Source organism: Spinacia oleracea, chromosome 1, assembly GCF_020520425.1.
Source record: "Spinacia oleracea cultivar Varoflay chromosome 1, BTI_SOV_V1, whole genome shotgun sequence".
Lineage (NCBI taxonomy): Eukaryota > Viridiplantae > Streptophyta > Magnoliopsida > Caryophyllales > Amaranthaceae > Spinacia > Spinacia oleracea.
Window position 1 is genome coordinate 28026886 of NC_079487.1, and position 27950 is coordinate 28054835.

The 27950-nt window shown below is 35.8% G+C and overlaps 1 protein-coding gene across 1 annotated transcript; it reads left to right on the plus strand.

Annotated features, from left to right (window-relative positions):
* LOC110787668 (uncharacterized) lies at nucleotides 1-27889 on the plus strand. Its single transcript, XM_056832627.1, has 4 exons — nucleotides 1-307; nucleotides 24341-26726; nucleotides 26836-27127; nucleotides 27392-27889. The coding sequence occupies exons 1-4, from the start codon at nucleotides 1-3 to the stop codon at nucleotides 27887-27889; spliced, it is 3483 nt and encodes a 1160-aa protein (XP_056688605.1).
* The last annotated feature ends 61 nt before the right edge of the window (nucleotides 27890-27950 follow it).

Consider the following 27950-nt stretch of genomic DNA (forward strand, 5'->3'; position numbering starts at 1 on the left):
ATGTGGGCAGAATATTCATACAATACCTCATTCCATATGTCAACGGGAATGACTCCTCTCAAGATTATATATGGCAGGGATCCGCCAAAATTGTGGCGCATAGGAGCTGGCCATACAACAGTGGGCAGTTTAGAGGATATGTTACAAGTGCGGGATTACATCTTAGATGAGCTGAAGGTTAACTTGCTCAGGGCACAGCAGATCATGAAGCACCATGCTGATAACCGAAGAAGAGATGAGCAATTTGAAGTGGGGGATGCAGTGTTCTTGAAGCTCCAACCCTATCGGCAGAAATCATTGGCCAAGAGTGAAGGAAATAATGCCCTTGGTCCAAGTATGCATTCAATGCTAAGTCTAATAAATGCGGTTCAGTATTAATTAATTATACAAGTTAATAATTCAGTGAGATCAAGTGAACTATATGCCTAGCTAGAGGTCGCTTCATTTCAAGTGGAATTAATAATATTAATCCACAGCTTACTCTTGACTGAACCCGTAGGGTCACACAAATAGTACGTGAACGGATCAAGTATTTAAGTGAATTAAATACTCCATTTATGGATATTCGGGATCAACGGATCTCGGTTCCAGTGGGAGCTGAAATCGTCAAAAGGCAAATTATGAATACTCCGGAAACGATGATATTGACGGAAACGGAAATATTGATCGTATCGGAAATATAAATATTATCCAAGTCATAGATGTTGCCGGAAACGGAAACATGGTAAGTATCGGAAAATATTATTGGAAATGGAAATATTGTCGTAATCGGAAATATTGCCGGAAACTGAAATATTGTCGGAATCGAAAAATATTATCGGAATCGTAAAATAATTCCGGAATTGGAAATATTAAATATTTGTTCGAAACGCAAAAAAATCCTGGAATCGAAAATATTAAATATTGTTCGAATCGGAAATGAATTCCGGAATCGGAAAATAAATCGGAAGCGCGTCGTACGAAATAAACATCGGACGAGCTTGCTAGACGCAAGGCCCAGCACGAAGCTAGGCCTGCGCCTAGCGAGGCCCAGCCAAGCAACACGCAAGGCCAAGCCCAGCGAGGCCGGCAGGCTGGCACGCCCAAGCGTGGGCTGCAGCACTGCTGGGCCGAGCTCTCCGCGCTCACGCGCCCAGCGCCCTTCGTGGGTTTTGCGTGTGTGTGCGTTGAGTTCGTACATGCATCGAATCCTTAAGCGTTTAGGATTAGTTCGATTAAAGATTATTTTCCTAAAACTACTAGAGTTAGTTGTTGAATTAAACAATAACTTAATAGATTTAATTATTATCTAATTCTAATAAGATTAGGTTAATTAAATTCAAGTAGGTTTCGAGTTCCGATGATCCTACCCTATTAATAGGTGATGGCAATCACAATTTATAATACATCAAAAAGTATTCATATAGTTATAAGCTAAAAAATAAAGTTAATAATTTGCCACAAATTATAATCGAAGAACATAAAACCTTAGGCTAAATTCTAGTTAAGTGAATATAAGGCGGATCCGAACGTGCTGTGGACTATCTACGGAGGGACTACACTTGGAGTCCTAAACTTGTTCTTGTTCGGTTTGGGAGCAACTAGGGAGGGCACGCTACAAATGTATGCATCCTAAATTATGCTAATTGTTATGTGGCAATTAATTTGGATTCATGGCTTTATGGTTTTTCCGCATGAAATATATGTTTTATATTTGTCATAACCTAACAGTGGTATCACGAGCCTCTAATTAATTCCATAATCAATTATAGTTAACATGGTTAAATTTTACAAATTTTCAATGAATTAAAGGGGTGATTAATTTCGATTTTTTGTAATTAATTGCAAATCCGTGCGATTATTTAATTATATGTTCGCAGAATTTTCGTCAGTTTAGTCAATAGTAGTCGGAATCGTATAATGTAAACGGCGTTTTAAAATTTTGACTAGATTCGAAGTTTTGATGCCGATCCCAGAATTCCTAAATTCCAAGCCTAACTATGACTTTTCGGAGGTTTTAGTTTTTCGAACGCAAAATTTGTAATTTTTAAGATGTTAAATAAATATTTGCGATTCTTGGTTGTAAATCTTGAATCTATGATTGACCTACTGTATATGTTTAACAATTTTAATGCCTAAGATTGTTAATTATACAACCTAATTTGTAATTGTAATTAATTTGATAAAATTTGAATAATTTAGAATTTGATTTGATTTTCATAATTAATTAGAAATTTAATTAGGAATCCATGATTAAAAACCACCATAAATTTTGTTAAATTTTAAAATTTTAAAATTTTATGACCTAGTTTAAATCCATGAAAATAAACTTGATCGGAAATTAATTTGAATAATAAATTTTTGATTTTTCGCCCTAAATTTAAGAAATTAATATGATTTATTAATTTGTCTATAAATTTAAATAATAAAGTTTTGATTTTTTTAAAATCCGTTCACGAATCTTGCACTCACAAAGCAATGGACGCTAAGTGTTACCCTTAAGGGGTGTTGTATAGTGCGGGCATGCGACGACGAGCAAGGGAGCTCGTCGCCCATGCGGTACGTATGCAGCGAGCAACGGCGTGGCACGAGAGCGCAAGGCAGCAGCCTGCCTTGCGTCGAGTGCTGCGATGAGTGGGAGGGTGGGGCGGAGAAGCAAGGCAAGCGAAGCAAGCAGGTTGCATGCGGGCAGCGAGGGATGCCTCGCCCTGCGAGCGCTGCCTCGCCACAACGAGCGAGCTGCTGCTGCGCGTAGGCGTGGCTGCCTCGGCTTGCTGCGTCTACGCGTGGTTGCTCGTGCCTTGCTATGCGATCAATCGAGTGGGGCGATGCTGCTACGTGGACTCGACAGGGCATGGGCGCGAGCTCATGGCCTCGTCTTGACCCGATTGGTTCGTTTTAATATAATTTTAATTTTCAGTTGAAAAACGATTTTAATTAAATTTAAAATTCGTAATTTAATTTTTTCTCGGAATTTAATTTTGAATAATTTAATTATTATAAATTTTTTTATACTAATTATTTTACTAAAACTAAAACCTTGATTAAATTTAAATTAATTAATTTAATAAACTGGAAATAAATTAAAGGATTTAAATAATAAATTTATATGAGCTTTAAATTTTAATTAAATTTGTATGTTTCCGGTTGGACTAGGAAATACAATTTTATGTTTAAAATTAGTAAAGCATGTAAATTTCTTGGTTTAAGTGGGAGCGTTTTAGTCATAAACTCTTGATTAGGTCTACATTCCTTTAAGGTTAAAACAACTCGATTAGAACTAATAAGGATTGAATAATTGGTTTAAGTGATGCATAATATGTTCTACTAACCAGCTATGTGGGCCATTCATTGATAAATGAATGGATGAATGGTATATTGTAAATGTACTGTTTTGCAGGTTATGGAAAAGTGACTAGTATGGCCCAAATAGGATAAAAGATATGGTATGCGTACCATTAATTTGAATGTAAATTTGGTCTAATGCACCAAAGTTTTTAATTTAAATATGGTCTGCGTACCATCAAATAGTTGTAATTAGTTTAAATTATAGCTTATCCTATTTGAAAAAAATGGCGCCTCCCATGGTGAAATTCAAGACGGAGTTTCCAATCCATTTTCAAGACGGAGTTTGAAGTTGAAGCTTCAAGATGAAGTCGGGCCATACTAGATCACATTTATATCTTATGTATGCTTTAAGTTATTTATTGCTTTAAATATGTATTAATTATGCATGAGATTGAGGCTTGATTATATTGCATGATTAAGGATTTTAGTTCACTTAAAATCTAACCAACATAGTAAGAGCCTTAAGTTCCAAACTTTAAAAATTGAGTTAAAAGGTGCCATGCCAAAATAACACTTACTTGGATAACCTTTACATCAATCTTAGTAATAGTTTTCCGCCATAGCGAGGTGTTACTTGTTGATCCTAAAGGGGTAAGGTACACAAATAATTGTGAGTACATGTTAGTTTTGGTGAAACTCAACGATATAGGTAAGGAGTCCTTTTATGTCGTGGAAAAATCGATAGGTTTACCTAACAAGTTCTTAGACGTACCTATCAACCAAGAGTAGTTTCTAGATTATTAGCAAAGGATTTTCTTACCTAAAATATTTTAGAATTGAGTCTAAATACATAATGTGCTTAATTTTTCAATGATTTTAGGGTCTTGAAATCATTTTATTCACACCTGCCGGAACAATAAATTCGAATAAAATGCTAATGACTTGTTTAAATTACGTGATTGCTTTAATTTTCAAGTTATTTTTCATGATAAATGTTTAGACGTTGCATGCTTCAATGTATGTTATAATTATTGTTTATAATTAAATATCTTTCACTGCAGTAAATCCTTTTAGAAAGGTAACAGTAAATTTCCTCGGTTGGTAGTGAATCCAAGAACAATTCACGGTAATGAGAGAAAATGAGCAATTGTACGTTTCTTTTAGCGACTTTTATGGTTGATTTCGAGTATCAAAGTCGAATGGCAAACCGATTGGTGCTTGTGAATTCAAAATACAATGTAGTTTTGAGATCATAAAGCATTGAGTTTAAACGCTCAGCTTTACCAATGGTTAACAACCTAATATCTTTGTCCATTTAATTCTCGAAGGAGTCTAGTCCCTAGACATTCGAATAAATCGATGCTTAGAGAACTTTAGAAGCTTCTGGTAAGATCATCTAGTTGAAACAAAATATTCAACATAAATAAAATGGTAAGAACTTTGTTGGAGTGACATTGGACATGTCTAACAAAGTATAAAAGTCAACACTAGAAGTCAATTCTTTAGACTATGAGAAAGGGTACAAGAAATAGGAAAACAGGGAACAAATGAAAGAAAATTACGATTTCGTTTCTACCTATAAGTTTATGTTTAAAGAAAAAGTAACATAGCAATCAATCTTCCTTGGTATCATATACCGCTTAAGGTTCTTAATTCGATAATAACTCAAATAATGGAAGCTAGGCTACTCTAATGGCCTACAAGTGGGAAATGAAGCATGGCAATGCTACATTATTTGTAGGGTCATCTAGTTTGTTTTAAATCCTTTCAAGGCTGGAACTTAATGGCTATTTTGTTCCATAATCAGCATACCTAAATTTCTGTTTCAAACACAGAAAGACTCACATTCAAGAAAAACAAAAACAATTGTTTGTTTATTTGAATGAAATAGTCATTTACGGGTTGAGTCATGTATGCTTTATTAAAAGAAACAACTCTTTAACAAGAAGAACTTTACTAGGTTCAAATCAATCCCTTGATTTGAGTTCCAATAATCTTTGGCATTGTTGCTTAGACCATGTCAACAAGTTAACGTTCTAAAGCTCTATTTTGATGGACTTTTGAAAGTTGATTGATTTCTAGATCATTCGAGACAAGCTAGTTTTACTTGTTGAAAGTAACAAAAGATATGAACTATTGTTAGAACACCTAGACAATAGAGTTCAAATCTAATGAAAGATTTTATGCACTTATTATTCCACATGGTTTTGAGTAAATATGGATGTATTTACTCAATGTGATAAAAGTTTGAATCTGTTTGGCTAGTTCAAAGATTCAGAAGTATAAAATCCACATGGCAAGAAATCATAAAGATCTAGGTTAGATCATGACGATGATTACTTTAACACCAAATATGATCATCAATGATTGTGTGTTGTAATGTCTCGATCTAGCTCCATAAGATATGGCATATCTAAGTTGGAATAATCGAAGTCAATTTGTATTTGATTCGATCAATGATGAATCATAAAGACTTTTCCTATAATTTCTAAAACAAAATGCTCAACTGCCACCAAACTAAACCAAATTCGTCAAAGCTATTGAAAAGTAATTTCAGAATATCTTTTCAATAATATATATATATATATATATATATATATATATATATATATATATATATATATATATATATATATATATATAAAGAGTTGCTAAACTCAGTGGGAGCTTAGTGTTTGTTATTCAACAAACTAAGGCCCAAGTATAGATATATGTTTCATTGTGATTTATTCAAATGAGACACAAGGGTATTGTTTCTACCACGAATTTTTTAGAACATAATGTTTGTTTGCTCGAAATAATGTCCTTTTGGAGATTCGTTTCCAAAATGACAAGTGTGAGAAAATAGACCTCGAAAGTATTTGAGGCGAACAACAAACATAAACGGACATTCCGGAGTCTTTTCGAAGTTCTTTAGAAAATCTGAACACGTATTCTTTAAGGACTTTAGAAGTGGCTTTAAAGAATAGACATCTCTTAGAAGACTTTACAAGTGCTTCAAGGAGAACAGAATATTCAAAGGACTCTCAAAGTGCATGTTGATATTCTATTGTTTGATGTTCTATACCCAAGTAGACATAGAGTTCAAGTCAATGAAAATATGAGATTCTTTTATTAGATAGTAAAGAAACATAGAGTTCAGATCACTGAAACTATGAGATTCTTCTATTAGATAGTGAAGAAACCTTGCAGTCAAACTATTATGAAGATTAATGAGTTTGTGACTTGTAAGATAGCTATGACGAAACCCATATTCCCTAAAATGGTTAGAGGCCATATATAGACTCAAATATTTTAAATGGTTAGAAGCCATAAAACATACTCAATGTTTTGATGACAAAATTGACATTTTGTTGATTTGCAAGAATAGTTTCACACCTATTGGTTGCAAGTTTTTTTTAAGGATAAAAACGATCAAACGTGAAATTGTGTCTTCACACAAAGCTAGATTAGTTGCTAAAGGTTACAAGAAAATTCACCGCGTGGATTGTGTTAAAGCCACATGAAAAATCGTAATGCTCAAGTCTATAAATCAAACAATGATTGCATATTGGTACATATGGCAATTGGATAACAAAACATCTTCCTCAATCAAATGTTGGAAGAAACAATGTACATGGTATGTCATAGGATTTGTGGATCCAAATAAATACTTGAAAAGGAAAGCTAGCTTATGAAATCTAAGTACAGATTTAAGCAAGCAATTGGGAATTAGAATTGTATTTTAATGAAACTAATAAGTATTTTAGTTTCATAAAATGTACATGATTTTTATAGATATATAAGAAGTTTAGTGGGAGTACGTAAAACTTAATTGGTCCTATGTGTATCGCACACATATCTCTCTATTGTGAAATAACATTCAAATGCTAATGACTTAGATTTGAAATTAATCATCAATGATGGACCAAGGCGAAACTTAGTACATATTGGGTATTAAGATCTATTTATAAAGATCTCAAGAATATTGTTTTGGATTAAGTAAAGGCATTTACTAAATCAAACACGAAAGACTCCTTAGGAGATATTCGACCCATGTGAATAAATATAAGTAATAGATGTTTGAACTATGTATAAGCATTTACTAAGTTAAACATCAAAGAGTCAAAATGAGATTCTTAAACCTATATTATATGTCAAAGAGTTTAGCTTGATTTAGTATCTACTGAAACTAGATAATCTAAAGTTACATGAATAGAATTCAATTGGGAATTATTCTGCAAAAGAATTTATCATGTATGATATAATATGAGGATCGCCAAAAATGTATCGTATGGCTTTAGGCATGACGAACATATACCAATCTCTATTGATCTAAATGAAGATCAACTAGATTGAGTTAAAGGAAAACTTATGGCACTAGAAAAGGTACATAGGATTAGTTCTTGATTCAAGAAAACGAAGATATGCTAAATAATTGATGCTACACGCATAAACACTAGCAAAGGATCAAGCAAGATCCCTTTGGAGTTAACCCTTGGCAAGGACGAGCTATAGAGCATCGTGTTTTGAAATGGCAACATGGATTAAAGACCATGAGTTGTTGCGTGGGAAATTAAATATTAATTTCTATGTTCTAAGATATAGTCGGAAAGTCTTCTGCATATCTGTGAACTGATTGGATAAGTAAATCCAAACAAAGCATCATTAGCAACCTATACAGTTGAAGTAAAAGTACTTATTGCCCAAGAAGCAATAAAACAGGGTTGTTTATGTTAAAGAGTTCTTCACTAAACTTGGGTATATCACATGTTTGCTGACTTGATGGTTCTTCATTGCAAAATGCGTAGAACCACTATTTAAGTAAGAAAGACTAGATCACATAATAAACAAACTCAAAAGATCTTATCATCCTATCTCGAAAGACATTCGATGAAAGGGATATTAAGATTGGCAAAGCATGATAACTAAACCTATACAACAAGTAAGAAGCAACACTCACATTGTAGCACTGGAAATCAAGCACAGCTTTGAATTCCACGAACTGTTTTAAACATGGGTTTGAGGCCCATGGTTGTAAAACATTGGGGTTGAACATTTATCATATATGAAATGTATTTTTCATACTCCATTTAATCTTGGTTTAGTATTAAATGATGAGTCCCTTCAATTTGACAATATATTCAAGATAGACTGTCAGGACCAGTCCTGTGACTAAGAAATGTCTATCAAGTGAATTTAAATGTCAGAAGTTGAAAAATGGTCCCTGGTCGGAGTTTTCTATAAAGATGGACGCATTGAAAACGCTAGACGACTAGAATGCAAGATGACTAGTAGTTCTATTTCTTGAACTAAGTGGACATGGCAATGTCGCAATCATATGCATAGATACTTACTTTGGGAAGACTCGTATCGGACAGACCTATGAAACTTTCCTGTAAGAGATGAAAATCTGTCATAAGTAAAATTCATTAAAATTATTAGCCACTAATCCTCAATACCTAAGTGATTTGAGATTACTTGTTTGAGAACTGGTTACTTTGACGTTGTCAACCGTCGCACCGTAAAAGGAGGCTATAACGACAACGCTCGGGTAATCACCTATAAAACGAAGTCTAATCTCAAGATCGCAAGATTGGGATTGTCCTCCCATAAATCGGGATGAGATGCTTAAAGTTGTGCAAGGCCACTCGAAGAGCTAGAAACTATAAAATGCATGGTCGTGCTCAGATGAATCATAGGCTATGATTATCTGTTTATTTGATCAGTTGAACTCTGAAATCGAGAAACACCTCTGGAAATAATAAGTATGACAACTCTTACCTTATGTTCATGAGCAAGCATCAAGCGACAAAGGAATTAGGAAATGCACACTTGTCCCAAAGGACAGGTGGGAGACTGAAGGAAATAATGTCGTTGGTCCAAGTATGAATTCAATGCTAAGTCTAATAAATGCGGTTCAGTATTAATTAATTATACAAGTTAATAATCCAGTGAGATCAAGTGAACTGTATGCCTAGCTAAAGGCCGCTTCAGTACAAGTGGAATTAATAATATTAATCCATAACTTACTCTTGACTGAACCCGTAGGGTCACACAAATAGTACGTGAACGGATCAAGTATTTAAGTGAATTAAATACTCCATTTATGGATATTCGGAATCGACGGATCTCGGTTCCAGTGGGAGCTGAAATCGTCAAAAGGAAAATTATGAATACTCCGGAAACGATGATATTGCCGGAAACGGAAATATGGATCGTATCGGAAATATAAATATTATCCAAGTCGTAGATGTTGCCGGAAACGGAAACATGGTACGTATCGGAAAATATTATTGGAAATGGAAATATTGCCGGAATCGAAAATATTGTCGGAAACGGAAATATTGTCGGAATTGGAAATATTATCGGAATCGGAAAATAATTCCGGAATCGGAAATATTAAATATTTGTTCGAAACAGAAATTAATTCCGTAATCGGAAATATTAAATATTGTTCGAATCGGAAATTAATTCTGGAATCGGAAAATTAACCGGAAGCGTGTTGTACGAAATAAACATCGGACGAGCTTGCGAGACGCCAGGCCCAGCACGAAGCCAGGCCTGCGCCTAGAAAGGCCCGCGCGCACCATGGCAAGCAAGCATGCCGCCAAGCACCGGAAGGCCCAGCCAAGCAACACGCAAGGCCATGCCAGCGAGGCCAGTATGCTGGCACGCCCAAGCGTGGGCTGCAGCACTGCTAGGCCGAGCTCTCCGCGCGCGCGCGCCTTGCGCCCTTCGTGGGTTGTGCGTGTGTGTGCGTTGAGTTCGTACATGCATCGAATCCTGAAGCGTTTAGGATTAGTTCGATTAAAGATTATTCTCCTAAAACTACTAGAGTTAGTTGTTGAATTAAACACTAACTTAATAGATTTAATTACTATCTAATTCTAATAAGATTAGGTTAATTAAATCCTAGTAGCTTTCTAGTTCCGATAATCCTACCCTATTAATAGGTGATGGCAATCACAATTTATAATACATCAAAAAGTATTCATATAGTTTTAAGCTAAAAACTAAAGTTAATAATTTGCCACAAATTATAATCGAATAACATAAAACCTTAGGCTAAATTCTAGTTAATTGAATCTAAGGCGGATACGAACGTGCTGTGGACTATCTACGGAGGGACTACACTTGGAGTCCTAAACTTGTTCTTGTTCGGTTCGGGAGCAACTAAGGAGGTCACGCTACAAATGTATGCATCCTAAATTATGCTAATTGTTATGTGGCAATTAATTTGGATTCCTGGCTTTATGGTTTTTCCGCATGAAATATATGTTTTATATTTGTCATAACCTAACAAAGAGGCCCTTCGAGAAGCTGGTTGCACGCTTCTACGGACCCTATGAAGTGATTCCGAAGATCAGCCAAGTGGCATATAAGCTTAAGTTACCCCCAACTTGCAAAATCCATCCCGTATTCCATGTCTCTCAACTCCAAAGGGCTGTAGGGACTCAGAGGCATCACCCTCTATCCCAATTCGATTGACAAGAGAACTCGAGCTAATTGTGGAACCTGATGAGCTGTTGGCAGTGCGCCACACAAGAAGAGGAGAAAATATGGTGACAGAAGTATTGATCAAGTGGAAGAAATTGCCACCATTTGAAGCAACCTAGGAGGAAGTCGATTCACTCCACCACTGCTTTCCAGACTTCCACCTTGAGGACAAGGTGAGTCTTTGGGAGGGCGGTAATGTAATGAACCATAATCCTCACTTGCCACGTGTCCCCTTGGTGTATAGCATGAGGAAAAAGCTGCCAAGGAAAAACAACAACAACACCAATCAGGAACTGAGAAGAGCAGACCAAGCAAAGAAAAGAGGGAAGGGAAAGAAGGCCGTTGCCACTACTACTAACAGAAAAAAGGCAGTAGCATCCTCATTAAATGAAGTGTACTAGTTAGCAGATTCTAGTGCCTAAGTAGTAGAGAAAAATAGAGAGAGAAAGCATTGTGTGTTTGGTATTAACAAAAGAGATACTTGTGACCTAAAGTCATTCCCTTGAGAGATTAGTAGCCTCAAGCTACTGTTTTGTAATTTCTCCGTACTGTAGTTAAACCCAGAAATCAAAGTTTTCACTTTTGATCTACTTGTGGTGTGTATCTTCTTGCATTTTTAGGTTGAGATAACAGGTTCTTTGCAAGGTACCAGCGTACAAAGAATGGTCTTGATTGCAGAACATCTTGACCGTTCTCCGTCCCGAGTCGAAAACTTTGACTTGCGCTTTCCTAACCGGACGCTCAGTCAAAGTAGGGGCTTCTATAGACACCTAAATCGTGTCTCCCCATTGGGATGATGACGATAAAATTATCCTTGCTAGGTGGTGGGAAGGACTCCATGCGGAAGTCCCAATTGCTAATCCAAGATCCAAAATCCAATCCTCGAGACGGTTCCCATTACGGTACTCGGTACAAAATTCAATTTCCGAAAATCAATTTCAAAATCCAAGTACAATCTCACCTAATGGACCACTCCATTGGTTTTATAAGGAATTTCCCAGTCAAAATGACACTAAGAAATCCAAATTCGGGCGCCGACCCACAAAACCGAGCAAGCCGAGCCTCGTCGCGTAAAACCGAATTCAAAAACCCGAAAACGGCTAGTTTTTAGTCGCAAAATCAAAGCCTTACCCATTAAGCAAGTGATACGTTCCAAAGTTCATACATTTCGTACAAGGTACGCTCACTAAAAGCCAAACGCAAGGACGGTGTCATCGTCCTTGCTTGGCGTTTTCTATGCCACGTCAGCGGCGCCAGGCGCCATAGCCTGTGCTGGGCGCAACTGTCATCTGGCATTTAGCCATCTAGTTTTCTATTTAAACCCTGATTTCCAAGCACTTTAGGGCACTAAATTACAATCAGAACATCGTAATTCTGAAATTCCCCCTCACAAATCAAATACAAAAACTCATACAAATCTCAAGTTTTCAAGCAATTGGGAGCTCGGAGAGGAATTCTAAACTAAACCGAACTAGGTAATTCCGAATCCCAATCCTAATCTACTATGTTTCAATAATTTATCTTTCAAAATGATTAGTAAAGTTGGAACTTTTACTCTTAAAAGTGTCACTTACAACAATCATACATTTTTACAAAATCAACACTTTCTATGATTCAAATACAAAGTTATGGATTCCATGATGTTTAAGGTTGTTTGTAATCACTTCCTTAAACTAGAATCATTTTCAAAATATGGAGTAATCAAAGGTGAGGCCTTTTTAATATTTAAAGGTCTAATCTTTGAGATTCAAGACTCCTCTTTTCAACATTCAAGTCCAAGTTTCATTTTCAAGATTCTATGATGTTTAAGGTTGTTTGTAATCACTTCCTTAAACTAGAATCATTTCAAGTTATGGAGCACATCAAAGGTGAAACCTTTTTAACATTAAAAGGTCTAATCTTTGAGATTCAAGACTCCTCATTTCAATATTCAAGTACAAGTTTCATTTTCAAGATTCTATGATGTTTAAGGTTATTTGTAATCACTTCCTTAAACTAGAATCATTTCAAATTATGGAGCATATCAAAGATGAAACCTTTTAAACATTATAAGGTCTAATCTTTGAGATTCAAGACTCCTAAGTTCAATATTCAAGATTCAATATTTCAAGTTCAATTTCTATGTCCAAAATCTAAGACACTTTTGGACAAAGATAATTTCTTGGATAAACTGGTCTTAGGTTCCCTTAAATTAACTTTAAAGAGAAGTGGTCACAATACAAGTAGAATTTCTATGTGCTAAAATTCTAAGTTCAAACCCACATAGTGTCATGACTAGGGTTATTCGAAAATGTTATATGCCATGCATTCTGATACAATTTTTAAAGCTTGCGGAATAAGCATCTCGTTCCCTTGCCCGGATCTCACCCATCCGTTTCTAAGATTCAATGCCTTATCCACTAAAGAGTCAACTTTGGTCTTTCCAAACGGGACCCTTAAAATTGTTTAGTGGCAACTCCTTCGAAATCCAAAAACATACAAAGTTCCAAGCCTATTTTCCGTAGGGGAAATCAAGAGCACGAAAAACCCCCTATAATAGCATTTAACAATTAATTCATCATCTCCACCATAGATCGGGAAATCATCTTTGTGTCATTTTAGGTACTTCGTAATGTTCTTGGAAGCAATCCAATGTGCCTCTCCTGGGTCTCAGCTGTATCTATTCGTAGCGTGAGTGCGTACGAAACATCCGGGCGTGAACATATCATAACACACATTATTGAACCAATAAATCAAGCATATGGTATCCCACTAATTCGTTTTCGCTTTTCTGGTGTCTTCGGACACTAAGTCTTGCTAAGAGTCATTCCATGAGACATAGGTAGGTGTCCTCTCTTGGAGTCTGCCATATTGAACCTATCAAGCACCTTATTGATATAAGTGCTTTGACGAAGTCCAATAATCTTCTTCGATCTATCTTTGTAGATCTTTATGCCTAGTATGTACTTCGCTTCTCCTAGATCCTTCATCGAAAAACGTTTCCCAAGATAAATCTTTACAAAGTTCAACATAGAAACGTCATTTCCGAGAAGTAATATGCCGTCGAAATATAGGAAAGAAATCTTGTGTACACAAGATTCATTTGTGTTCTTGACGAAGCCAAAGTCACGGACTACTTCATCAAAATGTATGTTCAGCTCTTTGATGCTTGCTTCAATCCATAAATTGATTTCTTAAGCTTCTATACCTTTGTAGAATTCTTTGGATCCCCAAAACCCTCAGGATGTGTCATAAACACAGTTTCTGTTAAAATGTCATTTAAGAAATCGGTTTTGACATCCATTTTCCTTATTTCATAATCGTATATGCAGTGATTGTTAACATTATCCGAATAGACTTTAACATTGCAATTGGTGAAAAGGTTTCATCGTAACCCACGCTGTGAACCTGCCTATATCCTTTTGCAACCAATCTAGATTTGAAAACTTCGTGTTTCTTGTTCTTGTCCTTTTTCAACTTGAAAACCCATTTTCTTTCCATGGCTTGGTATCCATCTGTCAAATTGACCACATCCCAAACTTGTTTTCACACATGGAGTTTATTTCAGATTGCATGGATTCTAGCCATTGCTTGGGGCTAGGGCTCGTCATAGCTTGTTTGTAAGCCGCATGCCCATCGCTTTCAAGGAATAGAATTTCATGGCTCTCAGACATTAAGATACCCACATATCTTTCTGGGTGAGACCTATACCTTAGCGATCTACGCGGGGTAACAATTCCAGTTGGTTCTTGAACCTCACCATATACTTCTAAATATCTCTAAGTTTCAACATGAATACCATGAATACCATATACTTCTAAATATACTTCTAAATACCTTAGCGATTATTTTCTAGAGTTTGTTGTCCGACTTGAAGTTCTTCGAGGTCTACTTTTCTCCCGGCCCACTTGTTATCTTTCCAAAAAGATACCATCTCGAGAAACAAACACCATGTTCTAAGACGTATTGTAGGAGTAATACCCCTTTGTCTCCTTTGGTTAGTCCACAAGGATAGATTTGTCAGATTTCGGTTGAAGTTTGTCGTATACTTCACAACCCCAAATCTTCAGAAAACACAGTTTTGGAGGCTTTCCTGTGCACAACTCATATGGAATGTTTTCGACAGCTTTTGACGGAGCTCTATTCGGTGTGAGTGCAGTTGTGTTTAGTGCATGTCCCTAAAATTCTATTGGAAGTTCCGCATGACCCATCATTAATCGAACCATTTCTAGCAAAGGTCTTGTTCCTCCGTCCCGACACACAATTCCATTGTGGTGTTCTAGGAAGAGACAATTCTGACAAGATTCCGCAATCTTTCAGATGGTCATAATATTCATAGCTAAGATATTCACCGCCTCTATCTGACCGCAGTGCTTTAATCTTCTTTCCTAGTTGATTCTCTACTGAACTTTGAATTTCCTTTAATTTGGTAAAGGACTCGGACTTATACTTCATTAGATAGACATAACCATATCTACTGAGGTCTTCAGTAAAAGTGATAAAGTAGCTGAAACCACCTCTAACATTTGAACTCATTGGGCCATATACATCTGTATTGATTAATCTCAGTAGATCACTTTCTCTTTCTCCAACTTTAGAGAAAAGTTGCTTTGTCATTTTTCCAAGTAAGCATGACTCGCATTCACCCAAATCCTCTAAGTCAAATGGCTCTAGAATTCCTTCTTTCTGAAGTTTTTCCATGCGTTTCATGTATAATATGGCCTAATCGACAATGCCACAGATAGGTGAGATCTGAATCATTTGTTTTTCCCCTTTTAGTATTTATTTTATAAACCTATTTTCCGTGATCTAGCGCATAAAGTCCATTGACTAATTTAGTAAATCCATAAAACATCTCTTTAAAATAAAACGAGCAACTGTTGTCTTTTATCTCAAATTTAAATCCCTTAGCATCCAAGAAAGAAACATAAATGATGGTTTTAGTCATAGTTGGAACATGGAAACATTCTTCAAGTTCCAAGACTAGCCCAACGGGTCACGACAAATAATAAGTGCCTACCTCTAATGCAGCAATCCTTGCTCCATTCCCACTCGTAGGTCGACTTCTGTCGTGCTAAGCCTTCTACTTCTTCTTAGTCCCTATGGATTGGAACATAAGTGTGAGCCACAACATGTATCTAATACCCAAGAAGTTGAAATAGAAATTTCACAGTCTATAAAAAAATACCTGAAGATGGAACAACAATCCCGTTCTTCTAATCTTCCTTTAGCTTCAAGCAATCCCTCTTCCATTGCCTCTTCTTCTTGCAGTACAAGTATTCAGATTAACAAGTGGTTTGGCTCACTTTTCCTATTCAGAATCAGTGCCTCCTTTATGCTTAGGTAGTTTTCTTGCCACCCTTCTTAGCATTCCTCTTCTTACCAGATTTCTTGAACTTGACCCCACGCACCATAAGCATATCCTGCTTTTCATTCTTGAGCGGTTTTCAGCATACCATGAAGGTCGGTGAGTGTTTTTCCTAAACTATTCATGTTGTAATTCAGTTTGAACTGATCATACCCGCTATGAAGAGAATGGATGATGGGTTCTACAACCATTTCCTGAGAGAATTGTTGATCCAGCCTACTTATTTTCTCAATTTTTCCGATCATCTTGAGAACATGTGGACTTACAGGCTCGCCGTTCTCGAGCTTGGTGTCAAGAATTTCCCTATGAGTCTCAAATATTTCGACTCGAGCCAGATCTTGGAACATGTTTCTTAACTCACTGATGATCGTGAAAGCATCTGAGTTGATGAATGTTTATTGTAGATATGTGCTCATAGTAGCAAGCATTAGAAAGTTCACATCCTCGTTGGCATCAATCCAACGATTGAGGGTAGCCTGATTGACCCCGTCGCCATTGGCTTCGACCATCTCCTCATAAAGGACATACTTCTTTTCTTCCTTCATTAGAACTATTTGCAAGTTCCTTTTCCAGTCAAGGAATTTTCCCGTTCAACTTCTCTTTCTTGAGAATTGATCGAATGTTGAATGAATTGTTGTTAGCCATAGTGAAAACTACAATTGAAAAGAGTAAACAAATAAATAACCATTCATACATGCTTAATAAATTAAATTCAAGAAGACATGCATAATTCAAATTTATTAAGCGTTTTATTCAAGTTTATGTGTTCCGTTAGGTGTGAATAAAATGAATCCGAGATCCTCAAAATTATTAAAGAACTAAGAATGATTTAACTTGTCTTAATTCTAAAATATTTTAGGTAATTTAAGCAAAACCGTTGCTAGTAGCTAGTCTAGAAACAACTCTTGGTTGATACGTACATCGTCTAATAACTTATTAGGAAAACCTATTCCATTTGCCACGACATAAAAATAATCCTTACATATATTACCGCCACCGTGATAACAGCTAAGGCTATTTACCAGAATTACGCAGCGAAATTTAACTAACTTTCAAACATAATAAATAGTTAATGGCCATCGTACAACTCGGAACCATAAAGGCCCAAAACAAAACATTAAATAGATCAAAATCCATTAACTAATAATTAAATAGTTTAAGTAGTCATGACTGTAAAAATAATTATAGAGTTTATAAATGCGGAGGAGAATACAATCTCTCAAACTCAATCCCATGTCGATAACTTCTCCCGCAAGTTATCTCTACAAACCTGTGATTTAAAATCTACTCCCCAACAACGCAAATGCAATGATGGATCATCATAGGGTCATTAAGGCAAAGGCCATGACCGAAGGAAACATGAAGCACGAAGTCCGCGAAAGCTGAGTACAAACAAGCTAGAATGGAATCCTAAACTACCATGCTTCACTCAACAATATAATAATCCACATGCAAAATCCATTTAGTTAAACAAGTAAACATGGAGACAAGACTCGACTCTTGACTCCCAGATTAGTTAAGAATTAGCTTCGAACGGGTTAAATACAAATATCCATACAAGAAAGAAAAAGGGTGTTGGAAGCCAACCACACACCAAAATAATACTCCCTCCGTCCCGGAATACTTGAAACCGTTTGACCGGCACAGAGTTTAATTATTATAATTGACGTCTTATTTAATTGAAAGGCAGTGGGGTACTTTTTTTTAATATAGATAGTGGGATGTGGTGGGGGATCATGAATTTTTTAATGTTTATTTGGGGTAGTAGGGTTGTTGGTGGACCCTTAGGTAAGGTGAGAAAATAATAAAATATTATGTAAAGTTTCCATTTTCATAAGCGTTTCAAGTAATCCGGGACGGCCCGATAAGGAAAGCGTTTCAAGTATTCCGGGACGGAGGGAGTAATTAAGTAAATGAATGTCGGATCATACCCGACGGAATTCTCGCGCTTAAAAGAAATAATGAAACAACGTCTTGTATCATTCAAGGAGTACAAGTTTTCTGGCAAGTCTCCCCCCATTGTTCATACTCAAGATGTCTACGTTCCAAGAGTTTTGAAGCACATTTGGATTGCACTTTACGTTAATTAATATTTTATGCACAAGGTGAACTCAAGAAACAACAACAAGTCTTAAAATACAAGCTACCAAACAATGACACTTCATTTTAATCCTTTAAGACTTTTGATCAAACATAGGACTCAAGTGATATTACTCCCATTGTTCCTTCTCAATATACCATTGAGATAACCCGATATTGCCCGTAAACAAGCGGGGTGTGCCATAACACGAATAGTCCTTAGTTCAATTCACATAAACTTCCCAATCATATTCCACACGGCGGTAGAATAAATAATGCACTGCGGCACAACTACTTGGCTTAAAGTATGCTAGACATCCCGTACAATAGCATAAACAAAATCCTTGCATTTAAAACTCATACATGCATATAAACTTGAACAACATGCTTGGCATAATTCAGCGATTATAAAAAATCACAAATGAATGTTCACATAAGCTTAATAATTCAACAATAATCCACAACATGCTTGTTCACCAATCCAACATGAATTCCATCCTAATTCTTGATTTTTTAATTAACTGGCTAATTAGGGTAAATGAAATACCAGGTTTTTGTATAAGCCTATAATTGGCCCCCACTTAGCTGGTGACGCAACCTTTTGTTAAGCTTTGGCCATGGCAGAGAGAAATAAAGTACAATTTTCATAAGAATGGTACTCCCTGAGTCCCTTAATACTCGTCCCAGTTTCACCGGCACATAGTTTTAGGCAATTTAATTGACATTATTAATTTATTATATGGTAGTTGATAGTGGAATATTTTTTTAATATAGTTAGTGGAAAAAGTGTCAAATAAATGGATTGGGATGGGGTAGGGTGGGTGGGTGGGAATTGAATTTTTTAATGTTTTTCTTTTTAGGAAGTAAAGAATATACGTGGGTCAGTGGTTAAGTGAGAAATAATATACTCCCTCCGTCCCGGAATACTTGAAACGCTTTCCTTATCGGGTCGTCCCGGATTACTTGAAACGCTTCTAAAAATGAAAACTTTACATAATATTTTATTATTTTCTCACCTTACCTAAGGGTCCACCAACAACCCTACTACCCCAAATAAACATAAAAAAATTCATGACCCCCCACCACATCCCACTATCTATATTAAAAAAATACCCCACTACTAACTACTCCCTCCATCCCGGAATACTTGACCTGTTTTCCTTATCGGGTCGTCCCTTAATACTTGACCTGTTTCTAAAAATGGAAATATTCTAACAATATTATATTATTTCTCACTCCACCCCTATTAACCCACCTACCCCCTACTCCATACAAAAAATAATTAAAAATTCAACCCCTACTCTCCCCTACCCCACCCCTTTACACATTTCCCACTAATTACATTAAAATAATACCCCACTATCAACTACCACCTATTAAATTAAATAAGTCAATTCAAGTCCCTTAAACTCTGTGCCGGTCAAACCGGGTCGAGTATTCCGGGACGGAGGGAGTACCTTTCAATTAAATAAGAAGTCAATTATAATGAATTGAACTCCGTGTTGGTCAAACGGTTTTAAGTATTCCGGGATGGAGGGAGTAATATTAGTAAAGGTATGCCATTTATAAAAACGGGACGAGTATTAAAGGACGACTTTATAAGGAAAGCGGGGCGAGTATTAAGGGACGGAGTGAATAAAAAAAGAAAAGCCTCAACATTTACATAATTTAAGAACATTGAATATTTATTGTTTTGGGTAGGTGATGTTGTAGGATAATATAAATGCATAAAGCGGAATTTCAGGAAACAATTTCCTAACATCTATCACAGCATCACATGCATAACAATAGTATAGATCAGATTAAGATGAAAGAATAATCACCTTTGTAGCGTGTTCTCCCGTTCGTATGCAAGCTTTGAAGATCTTAGAGCCCCACTTGTTGCTCCTCTACTTAGTCCACAAGCACGAATTGAATCCCACGTATGCTAGTACGGAAGAGAACGATCAAATCAATCTCTTGCTTTGATTGGGAAGAACGGCGTTTCAGAGAATGAGAGTTAGGGTTTTGTGTTTTCCTTTTGTCAGATATTGAATGAACGTGATTTCTGAATCCTGACATTATAACTATTATAATGTTAGGGCTTTTAGGTTAACACAAAGCCCAACCTTATTTCTCTTAGCAGGCCGGTTGCCATAGGACCTTTTGGACTCATTCCAATTAGTGCTTCTATGTGTGACCTTATAGGATTAATATATTTTAGTTGTAGGTCCAATCAATATTGTCCTACTAATCACATTTATTCTCTAGCAAGCAAATATGATTACTAAATTAATTAACTTATTATCTTCATAATTAATTCCTATTTATATTTAGTAATTGCCGGAAATGTCTAAGGACATAATTCCTTCAATCTCCCACTTGTCCGAAGACAAGAACGCAATGCTAAATTCCTTAAGTCTCTTAATGCCAAAATTTGATAACACACTGTTATTCTCAAATTCTAGTTTCTTGATCGCCGAGTTCGAACTGTTCAAATAAAGATTAACATTTTTAATCCCATTCTGCATGGCCATGCAATTTTCAGTTCTCGCTCATCAAGAGGCCCAGACACCATTCCTATCAAATAGGAGGACTTATTCACTCTTGTATGACCATAACTCCCACTCAATTCTTAGCCCACCTGATCACTGCCTTTATAACCTCCTTTTACGGCGCGGCGTTTAACAGCGTCAAGGTTAAACTAATTGTCTCGTGGTTATTAAGACATACTCATGTCTAAGGAATCCACTAAATATAGAAGTTTGATTCTACTTTTAGAATCTAGTTAGGTCAAGTCTCAATGCATCAAGTATACATCCATATAATCAATTAGACATCTCTATGTCTCCATAGCCCATGGAACTGCACTATCAATTAATTACATGCTAGTCTTCACATAAATCACTTATGTCCAATTTAGTGATTTAGACTAGGGACTTAATAAGTTGTGATTTCAGTTCACTTTATAGGGTTCCATTATCAAAACGTTTTCGATAATCCTATTTGAAAACACAAGTTATTTGGACATTTATAGATCAGATTAAGACGAAAGAATAATCACCTTTGTAGCGTGTTCTCCCGTTCGTATGCAAGCTTTGAAGATCTTAGAGCCCCACTTGTTGCTCCTCTACTTAGTCCACAAGCACGAATTGAATCCCACGTATGCTAGTACGGAAGAGAACGATCAAATAAATCTCTTGCTTTGATTGGGAAGAACGGCGTTTCAGAGAATGAGAGTTAGGGTTTTGTGTTTTCCTTTTGTCAGATATTGAATGAACGTGATTTCTGAATCCTGACATTATAACTATTATAATGTTAGGGCTTTTAGGTTAACACAAAGCCCAACCTTATTTCTCTTAGCAGGCCGGTTGCCATAGGACCTTTTGGGCCCATTCCAATTAGTGCTTATATGTGTGACCTTATAGGATTAATATATTTTAGTTGTAGGTCCAATCAATATTGTCCTACTAATCACATTTATTCTCTAGCAAGCAAATATGATAACTAAAATAATTAACTTATTATCTTCATAATTAATTTATATTTAGTAATTGTCGGAAATGTCTAAGGACATAATTCCTTCAGATGTTCCTTCAATTACTTCACTCTAGCAGTACGGAATTGATTATGGAGCCAAGAGTTTAGAGTAACCCTTAAAATTGGGAAGAACATCAAGTTGATATGAGGAGATGCATAATTGCACGGGAAAGTGAGGTGTGAAAGTAGGAAAATAGGTGTGAAAGTGATGCATAATTCTTTCTCTAGAAGAATTTTGCGAAATATTTTTTTCCCTTACATATTGTTTAATGTTAAAAAATGCATGTAATATCACAATCTATATACTATACTAAAAGAGAGGAACTTAATGTGGTGATGACAAATGTCACCACATGATTGGTCCTCTCTTTTAATATTAAAAATAAAATTATAAAAAAAAAAACTAAGCATAAACTTTTTAGAACATCTTTCTAATACCGCACATGATCTTAAACTTCCAGGAAAAAAAGGCTACGAAATTTATTTATTTTTTTTAATAAAGCAACAAATATTTCACAAAACAATAATATCTCCGATTCTAATGTTAACTTTCCAGAAAAAACGGCTGACAAAAATGTTAAAAAAAATAATTAAAGCAACAAATATTTTGTAAACAAAATAATATCACGCATCAAATAACAAAACTTCCAGAAAAAATATACAGCCCAATCTAAATATATGCAGCTGCGAGATTTTATACTCCCACTCTCCTATTTTTTAGGCTATAATAATGGAAACACAAAAAACATAATATTAATTTTACATATTGTTTAGGCGTGAGAATAATCTATATATATATATATATATATATATATATATATATATATATATATATATATATATATATATATATATCACTACTACAAAACAACCTATTTGGAGACGCTTGAGCCTCGACGCCAAGAGGGGGGCGTTGGGAGGCAAAAACAATTCCGTGTTTAGGCGACGACTTATGGCGTCGTGCATATTGCCGACAGCTTTTTGTCGACGCCATTGGCTGTCGAGATATTTGGCTATGAGTTTAGGCGTCGGCAAAACATGTGCCTTGCACGTGTTTCCAATTTCAACCCGCGCTTCAAATTTGGTGAAAATTAGATTGAGCGCTATTAATTAAAAAAAAAAGAAAATTCACGAAAAATAAGCGCTAAAACTCCCTAAAACTCAAAACCGTATACACGCACGTACGTATTCTATCTCTCCCTAATTAATTAACCCTAATTAATTAGGTGACCAGCAAAAAAACCGCGTCGTCGTCATTCTCCGATCCTCAGCCCTCTGCAAATTCGAAGCCGCTTTACTCTGCCATTGATTTTTCAGCAAGGTTTGTCAATTTTATACTTTCTTCTTCTTCTTCGACTTCTTAGTTTTTCCGAAACTCGCGTTCGATTTATATGCTATTCGTTTTCTTCAATTTGAAACCGTTCTATGCTTGAGTAGTTTCTTCTTGGTTTTTCTTCTTGATCTGAATTTTTAATTCTCCTCCTTCTTCTTATCATAATCCAACAAGTCACAGTGGAAAATCGCATCGGGTGCTGATAATTCGAAGGGATTTACGTACGGCTCAATTGTGTGCTGAAATTTCTAAGGTATTTATTGCACGTGTTCTGTTTTCTCAATCGCATCCATTCCCAATTCTTATTGATATTTTCAGTTTGTTGTATCTGACATTAGAATCCTGTGACTTATGTAAAACGGAATTGCAAAGATTTCTCGTGGAATTTCTTGATTTTATTTGTTGGTGTTGTGGATTATTTATTGCTTGATTTTATTTGGCCCCTCTATTTGTTGGTGTTGTGGATTATTATGTATCACTATCACATCAAAGCAGAATATATGTGTTCTTTTGAATGGTTGCATAAACTGATAATATAGAACAAGTTGGTAGCTGTGTAGTTAGTTATTGATTCCGAAAGGATTTGAAGGTATATTTAGTTGTTTTCCATGAAGTAGTCTGCTATTTAGTTGTTTGATGATTTTTGTTTGTATTGATTAGATATTTCGGTTTGAAAGGAAAACAACGATTTGTTTGGGAGATTAAGTAATTCTAAGAAAACAATTGAGCTTAATGTTTTCGTAGCTGAATGTGTGAGGTTTGTTAAATGACTTATTGGGCTATATTCAACTTTGTAGACCTTCTCTGTAAAAGAAAATATCAATTTTAATGTTTCAAAAGGGGAAAAACTTTTTGGAGTATCAATTTTTGACCTTCTCTGTAAAAGAAAATATCAATTTTAATGTTTCCGAAAAGACCTTACACTTTTTTATTGGCTGTTAGCGTTTTAAGGTTGTTCTTAGTACTTTTTTGTGGGAGTAGATTTGCTTTTGACATGAACAATGGAGAGTATTATTTGAAAGCGTAGTTGGAGTTATCTGCTGAATATTATTTTAATATTAGGTGACTTTCGAGCAGATTATGCAAAGCGAGGTGTAGTATGTTTTGAAAGTGTTTATAAGAGAGATTACTAAAAGCGTTCATAGGACATAACCTTTTGTTATTATCTGCAAGTCTGAAAAAACGTGTAAAAACCTGTGAATTCTTTCCTTTTATTGCGAGCTTACTAACTTCCAACAATATAATCCGGTTGAAAGGCTTTTTTTCCCTACAACGGTCCTTTTTTATTATGTTTTGTTTTTTAATTTTTTTTGTAGACATGGATACTAGTTGGATTGATTTACGAAAAGGGACTGCCGGTTATTATAATGGTTGCATAAAATTTTTAGAGGTTGCTAAGGAGACTCTTTTAGAGGGAATGACTCGATGCCCATGTAATAAATGCAAGTTGAATAACTCATATCCCTTAGAAGAGGTAGGAGGACACATTTTATTTTACGGTTTTTATAAGAACTATAGACAATGGGTTTTCCATTGTAAAGATGAAGAGAGTAATACCATAGAGATCCCTAGTGATCAAGCAAAGGTAGTAGGTCGAGATGATATTGATGGGTTATTAGCAGCAACTTTTAGGGTTGACAATACTGCACAACCCACCAACGAATCCCAAGACCCATCATTAAGTGAAGCAAATTTTGAAGATGAAGATCCGTATAACATGCATGAAGAGTTAAATTTTGATCCTGAGGAAGATGATGAGTTTCCATCAACCAACACCAATGAAGAAGAGGCAAAATATAAACGACTAAGGGAAGCTTCTGATGAGGGTTTATACGAGGGGTGTACTACTTTCTCAAAATTGTCATTTCTATTGCACTTGTTTCACCTCAAGTGTATGTTTCATTGGTCAGCTGCGTCATTTAATAAGTTGCTTGAGCTTCTATTAGACGCATTTCCTATTATTATGGAGTTTCCGTCATCGTATTATGAAGGCATGAAGATAATAAAGGATTTGGGATTGAGTTACGAGAAAATCCATGCATGTCCAAATGATTGCATTTTATATTGGGGTGAATTTGCAGAAAAAAATGAGTGTCATATCTGTCACACATCAAGGTGGAGAAATGTGAACGGAAATGAGGGTGATACAAGTGAGAATGTTATAAAAACACGTAAGAAGGGCGTTCCAGCTAAAGTAATGCGGTATTTTCCTCTCATCCCTAGACTAAAGAGGCTTTACATGTCATCTAAAACAGCAGAGGACATGAGATGGCATTTTGACCGCAAGGATGAAAAGATCATAAGTCACCCGGCAGATGGTGAAGCTTGGAAAAAATTTGATCAAAGATATGAGGAATTTGCCAAAGACCCTCGTAGTGTAAGATTGGGTCTAGCAAGTGATGGTTTTAATCCATATCGTTTGATGAATACTAGTTACAGTACATGGCCAGTGATCCTAATTCCTTATAATTTGCCACCATGGCTTTGTATGAAGTCAACGTCATTCATTTTGTCTTTGATCATCCCTGGTAAGTCTGGTCCCGGTATGGATATTGATGTGTACTTGCAACCACTAATCCATGAGCTAAAATTGTTGTGGGAAGGTGTAGATGCCTTTGATGCTCATAGCGGAAAAAGTTTCAAAATGCGAGCAGCTTTGCACTCCACTATAAATGACTTTCCAGCATATGCTATGTTGTCGGGTTGGAGTACAAAAGGTTATAAAGCTTGCCCTTCTTGTGCCGATTCTGGTTGTGCGTATAGTTTTGGTGGTAAAATTGTCTACCCTGTAGCTCGAAAATGGTTACCAGCTGATCATCCTTATCGTTCTCAAGCCAACTTATTTGATGGGAAAGAGGAACATGGTTTTGCTCCTGTTCCTTTAAGCGGGACAGAAATTCTGAAGCAACAAGAAAGAGTTAAGTATGTTTATGGAAAGTCAAAAATTGTTTCTAAAAAAAGAGGGAGACTAGACAATGATGAAATTGAAGAAGATGATGATGGTCAAGATGATGTTGATAAGGTTCTATGGAAAAAGGAAAGTAAACTTTTTGAATTAGAATATTGGGAATATAATCCTCTTAGACATAATTTAGATGTTATGCACATTGAGAAGAATGTATGCGACAATTTCTTAGGAACTCTTTTAGATATGGAGAAGAGTAGAGATGATAAGAATGCTAGGTTGGCCCTTCAAGCACGGAACATAAAATCTCATCTTTGGCCTCAATCTCATCCAAATCGTGTTAAGGACTATTTGCCCTCGGCTGCATACACCATGTCTAAAGAAGAGAAAGAACGGTTTTTAAATGTCCTACAAAAGCTTAAAGTTCCTGATGGATATGGATCTAATTTGCAAAAGTGTGTGAATATGAAGCAGCGTAAACTTATTAATCTGAAAAGCCATGACAATCATGTCCTTATGCAGGATATCCTTCCTGTTGCTTTAAGGGCATCGAATGCCACAAAAGTAATTGATTTGCTTGATGAATTGTCAGACTTTTTCAAGAAGATATGCTCAACTTCTATTGATAGAAATGAATTAGACACCATTCAGTCAAAGCTTGTGTTGACTCTTTGTAAGATGGAGAAAGAGTTTCTGCCAACATTTTTCACAATCATGGTGCATCTACTAATTCATTTAGTGGATGAGGTCAAACTCGGCGGACCTGTTCACTATAGGTGGATGTATCCCATTGAGAGGTCAATATCTTAAACTTTAATATTTTTTTAATAACTTTAAAATAAGAATACATCACAAAATACTTGTCTTATTCTTTCACGTTCACAATTTTGTTCAATATATTTCAAGGTACTTGGCCTTTTTGAAATCTCATGTAAGCAATAAAGCGAAACCAGAAGGATCTATAGCAGAAGGGTACCTTTTATGGGAGACGATTGCATTTTGTTCGAGATACTTAGAAAGTGTTGAGACCATATTAACCAGACCCAAGAGGAACGAAGATGGTGTTCCAGACATCAATAACTATTTATACTACTCAGGTGGTCGTGTAGTTGGGATGAAAGAAAATGTCCGTCTGGATGACAAAAGTTTAAAGCAAGCACATCGCTATGTTTTGCTTCATTCAGATGAGATGAAACCGGTGCTTGAGTAAGTAGCTTTATGGATTAATTTTTTTGACCATATTAATTATTACGATTTTAATAACTCAATTTTCTCAATCTCTAAAGTGCCTTCATACATCAAAAACGGCAAGAGAGTCAAGTCGGAGCAGGTCATGAAAATCAATGGATAATCTATGAATTTTCTGATTGGTTGCAAAACCAGGTTATATGCTTCTAAGTCTAGAGTTTCCTTTTTTATTTTATATACCATTTGAGTTTAACTTAGTTTTTTCGAATTATAGGCAAATAACCTAGATGATAGCACAAAAGAAGGGAAATTGAGAAAAGCCTTGGCCGGTGGTTTAAGCAATCGCAGCAAAAGGATGAAAAGCGTTATTATTAATGGCTATAAATTTGACACCGTGGATCGTGAGAGATCTCGAAAGACACAAAATTCTGGAATTATGGTAGAAGCTGAAGGCCAAGAGTATTATGGAAAGCTTAAAGAAATATTAGAACTTGATTATTATGGTTCTTTCAAGGTTCTAATGTTCCGTTGTGATTGGGCTGATATACGTAGGGGTTTCAAAACATACCCGAGTGGCAGAGTTCGTGTCAATTTCTCGAAGTTGATGCACACTGGTCAAAATCTGGAAGATGATCCATTCATTTTCTCTTCTCAAGCAAAACAAGTTTTTTACATTGAGGATGAGATACAAAAAGGATGGTTTCATGTTATTAAGACTAAGCCTAGGGACTTGTTTGATATACCCGACGATGATGATAATGATGATGAGTAGCTTCTAGGATAATAGTGTTTTGGGTGTATGGAATTCTTTATCAAAGTTTATGTGTATTATT

Coding starts and splice junctions, on each gene's coding strand:
- LOC110787668 (XM_056832627.1), top strand. CDS start 1: ATGTGGGCAGAATATTCATACAATACCTCATTCCATATGTCAACGGGA. Junction 308..24,340: donor GCAGAAATCATTGGCCAAGA/GTGAAGGAAATA, acceptor TTTTTTTTGTAG/ACATGGATACTAGTTGGATT. Junction 26,727..26,835: donor TGGATGTATCCCATTGAGAG/GTCAATATCTTA, acceptor ATATATTTCAAG/GTACTTGGCCTTTTTGAAAT.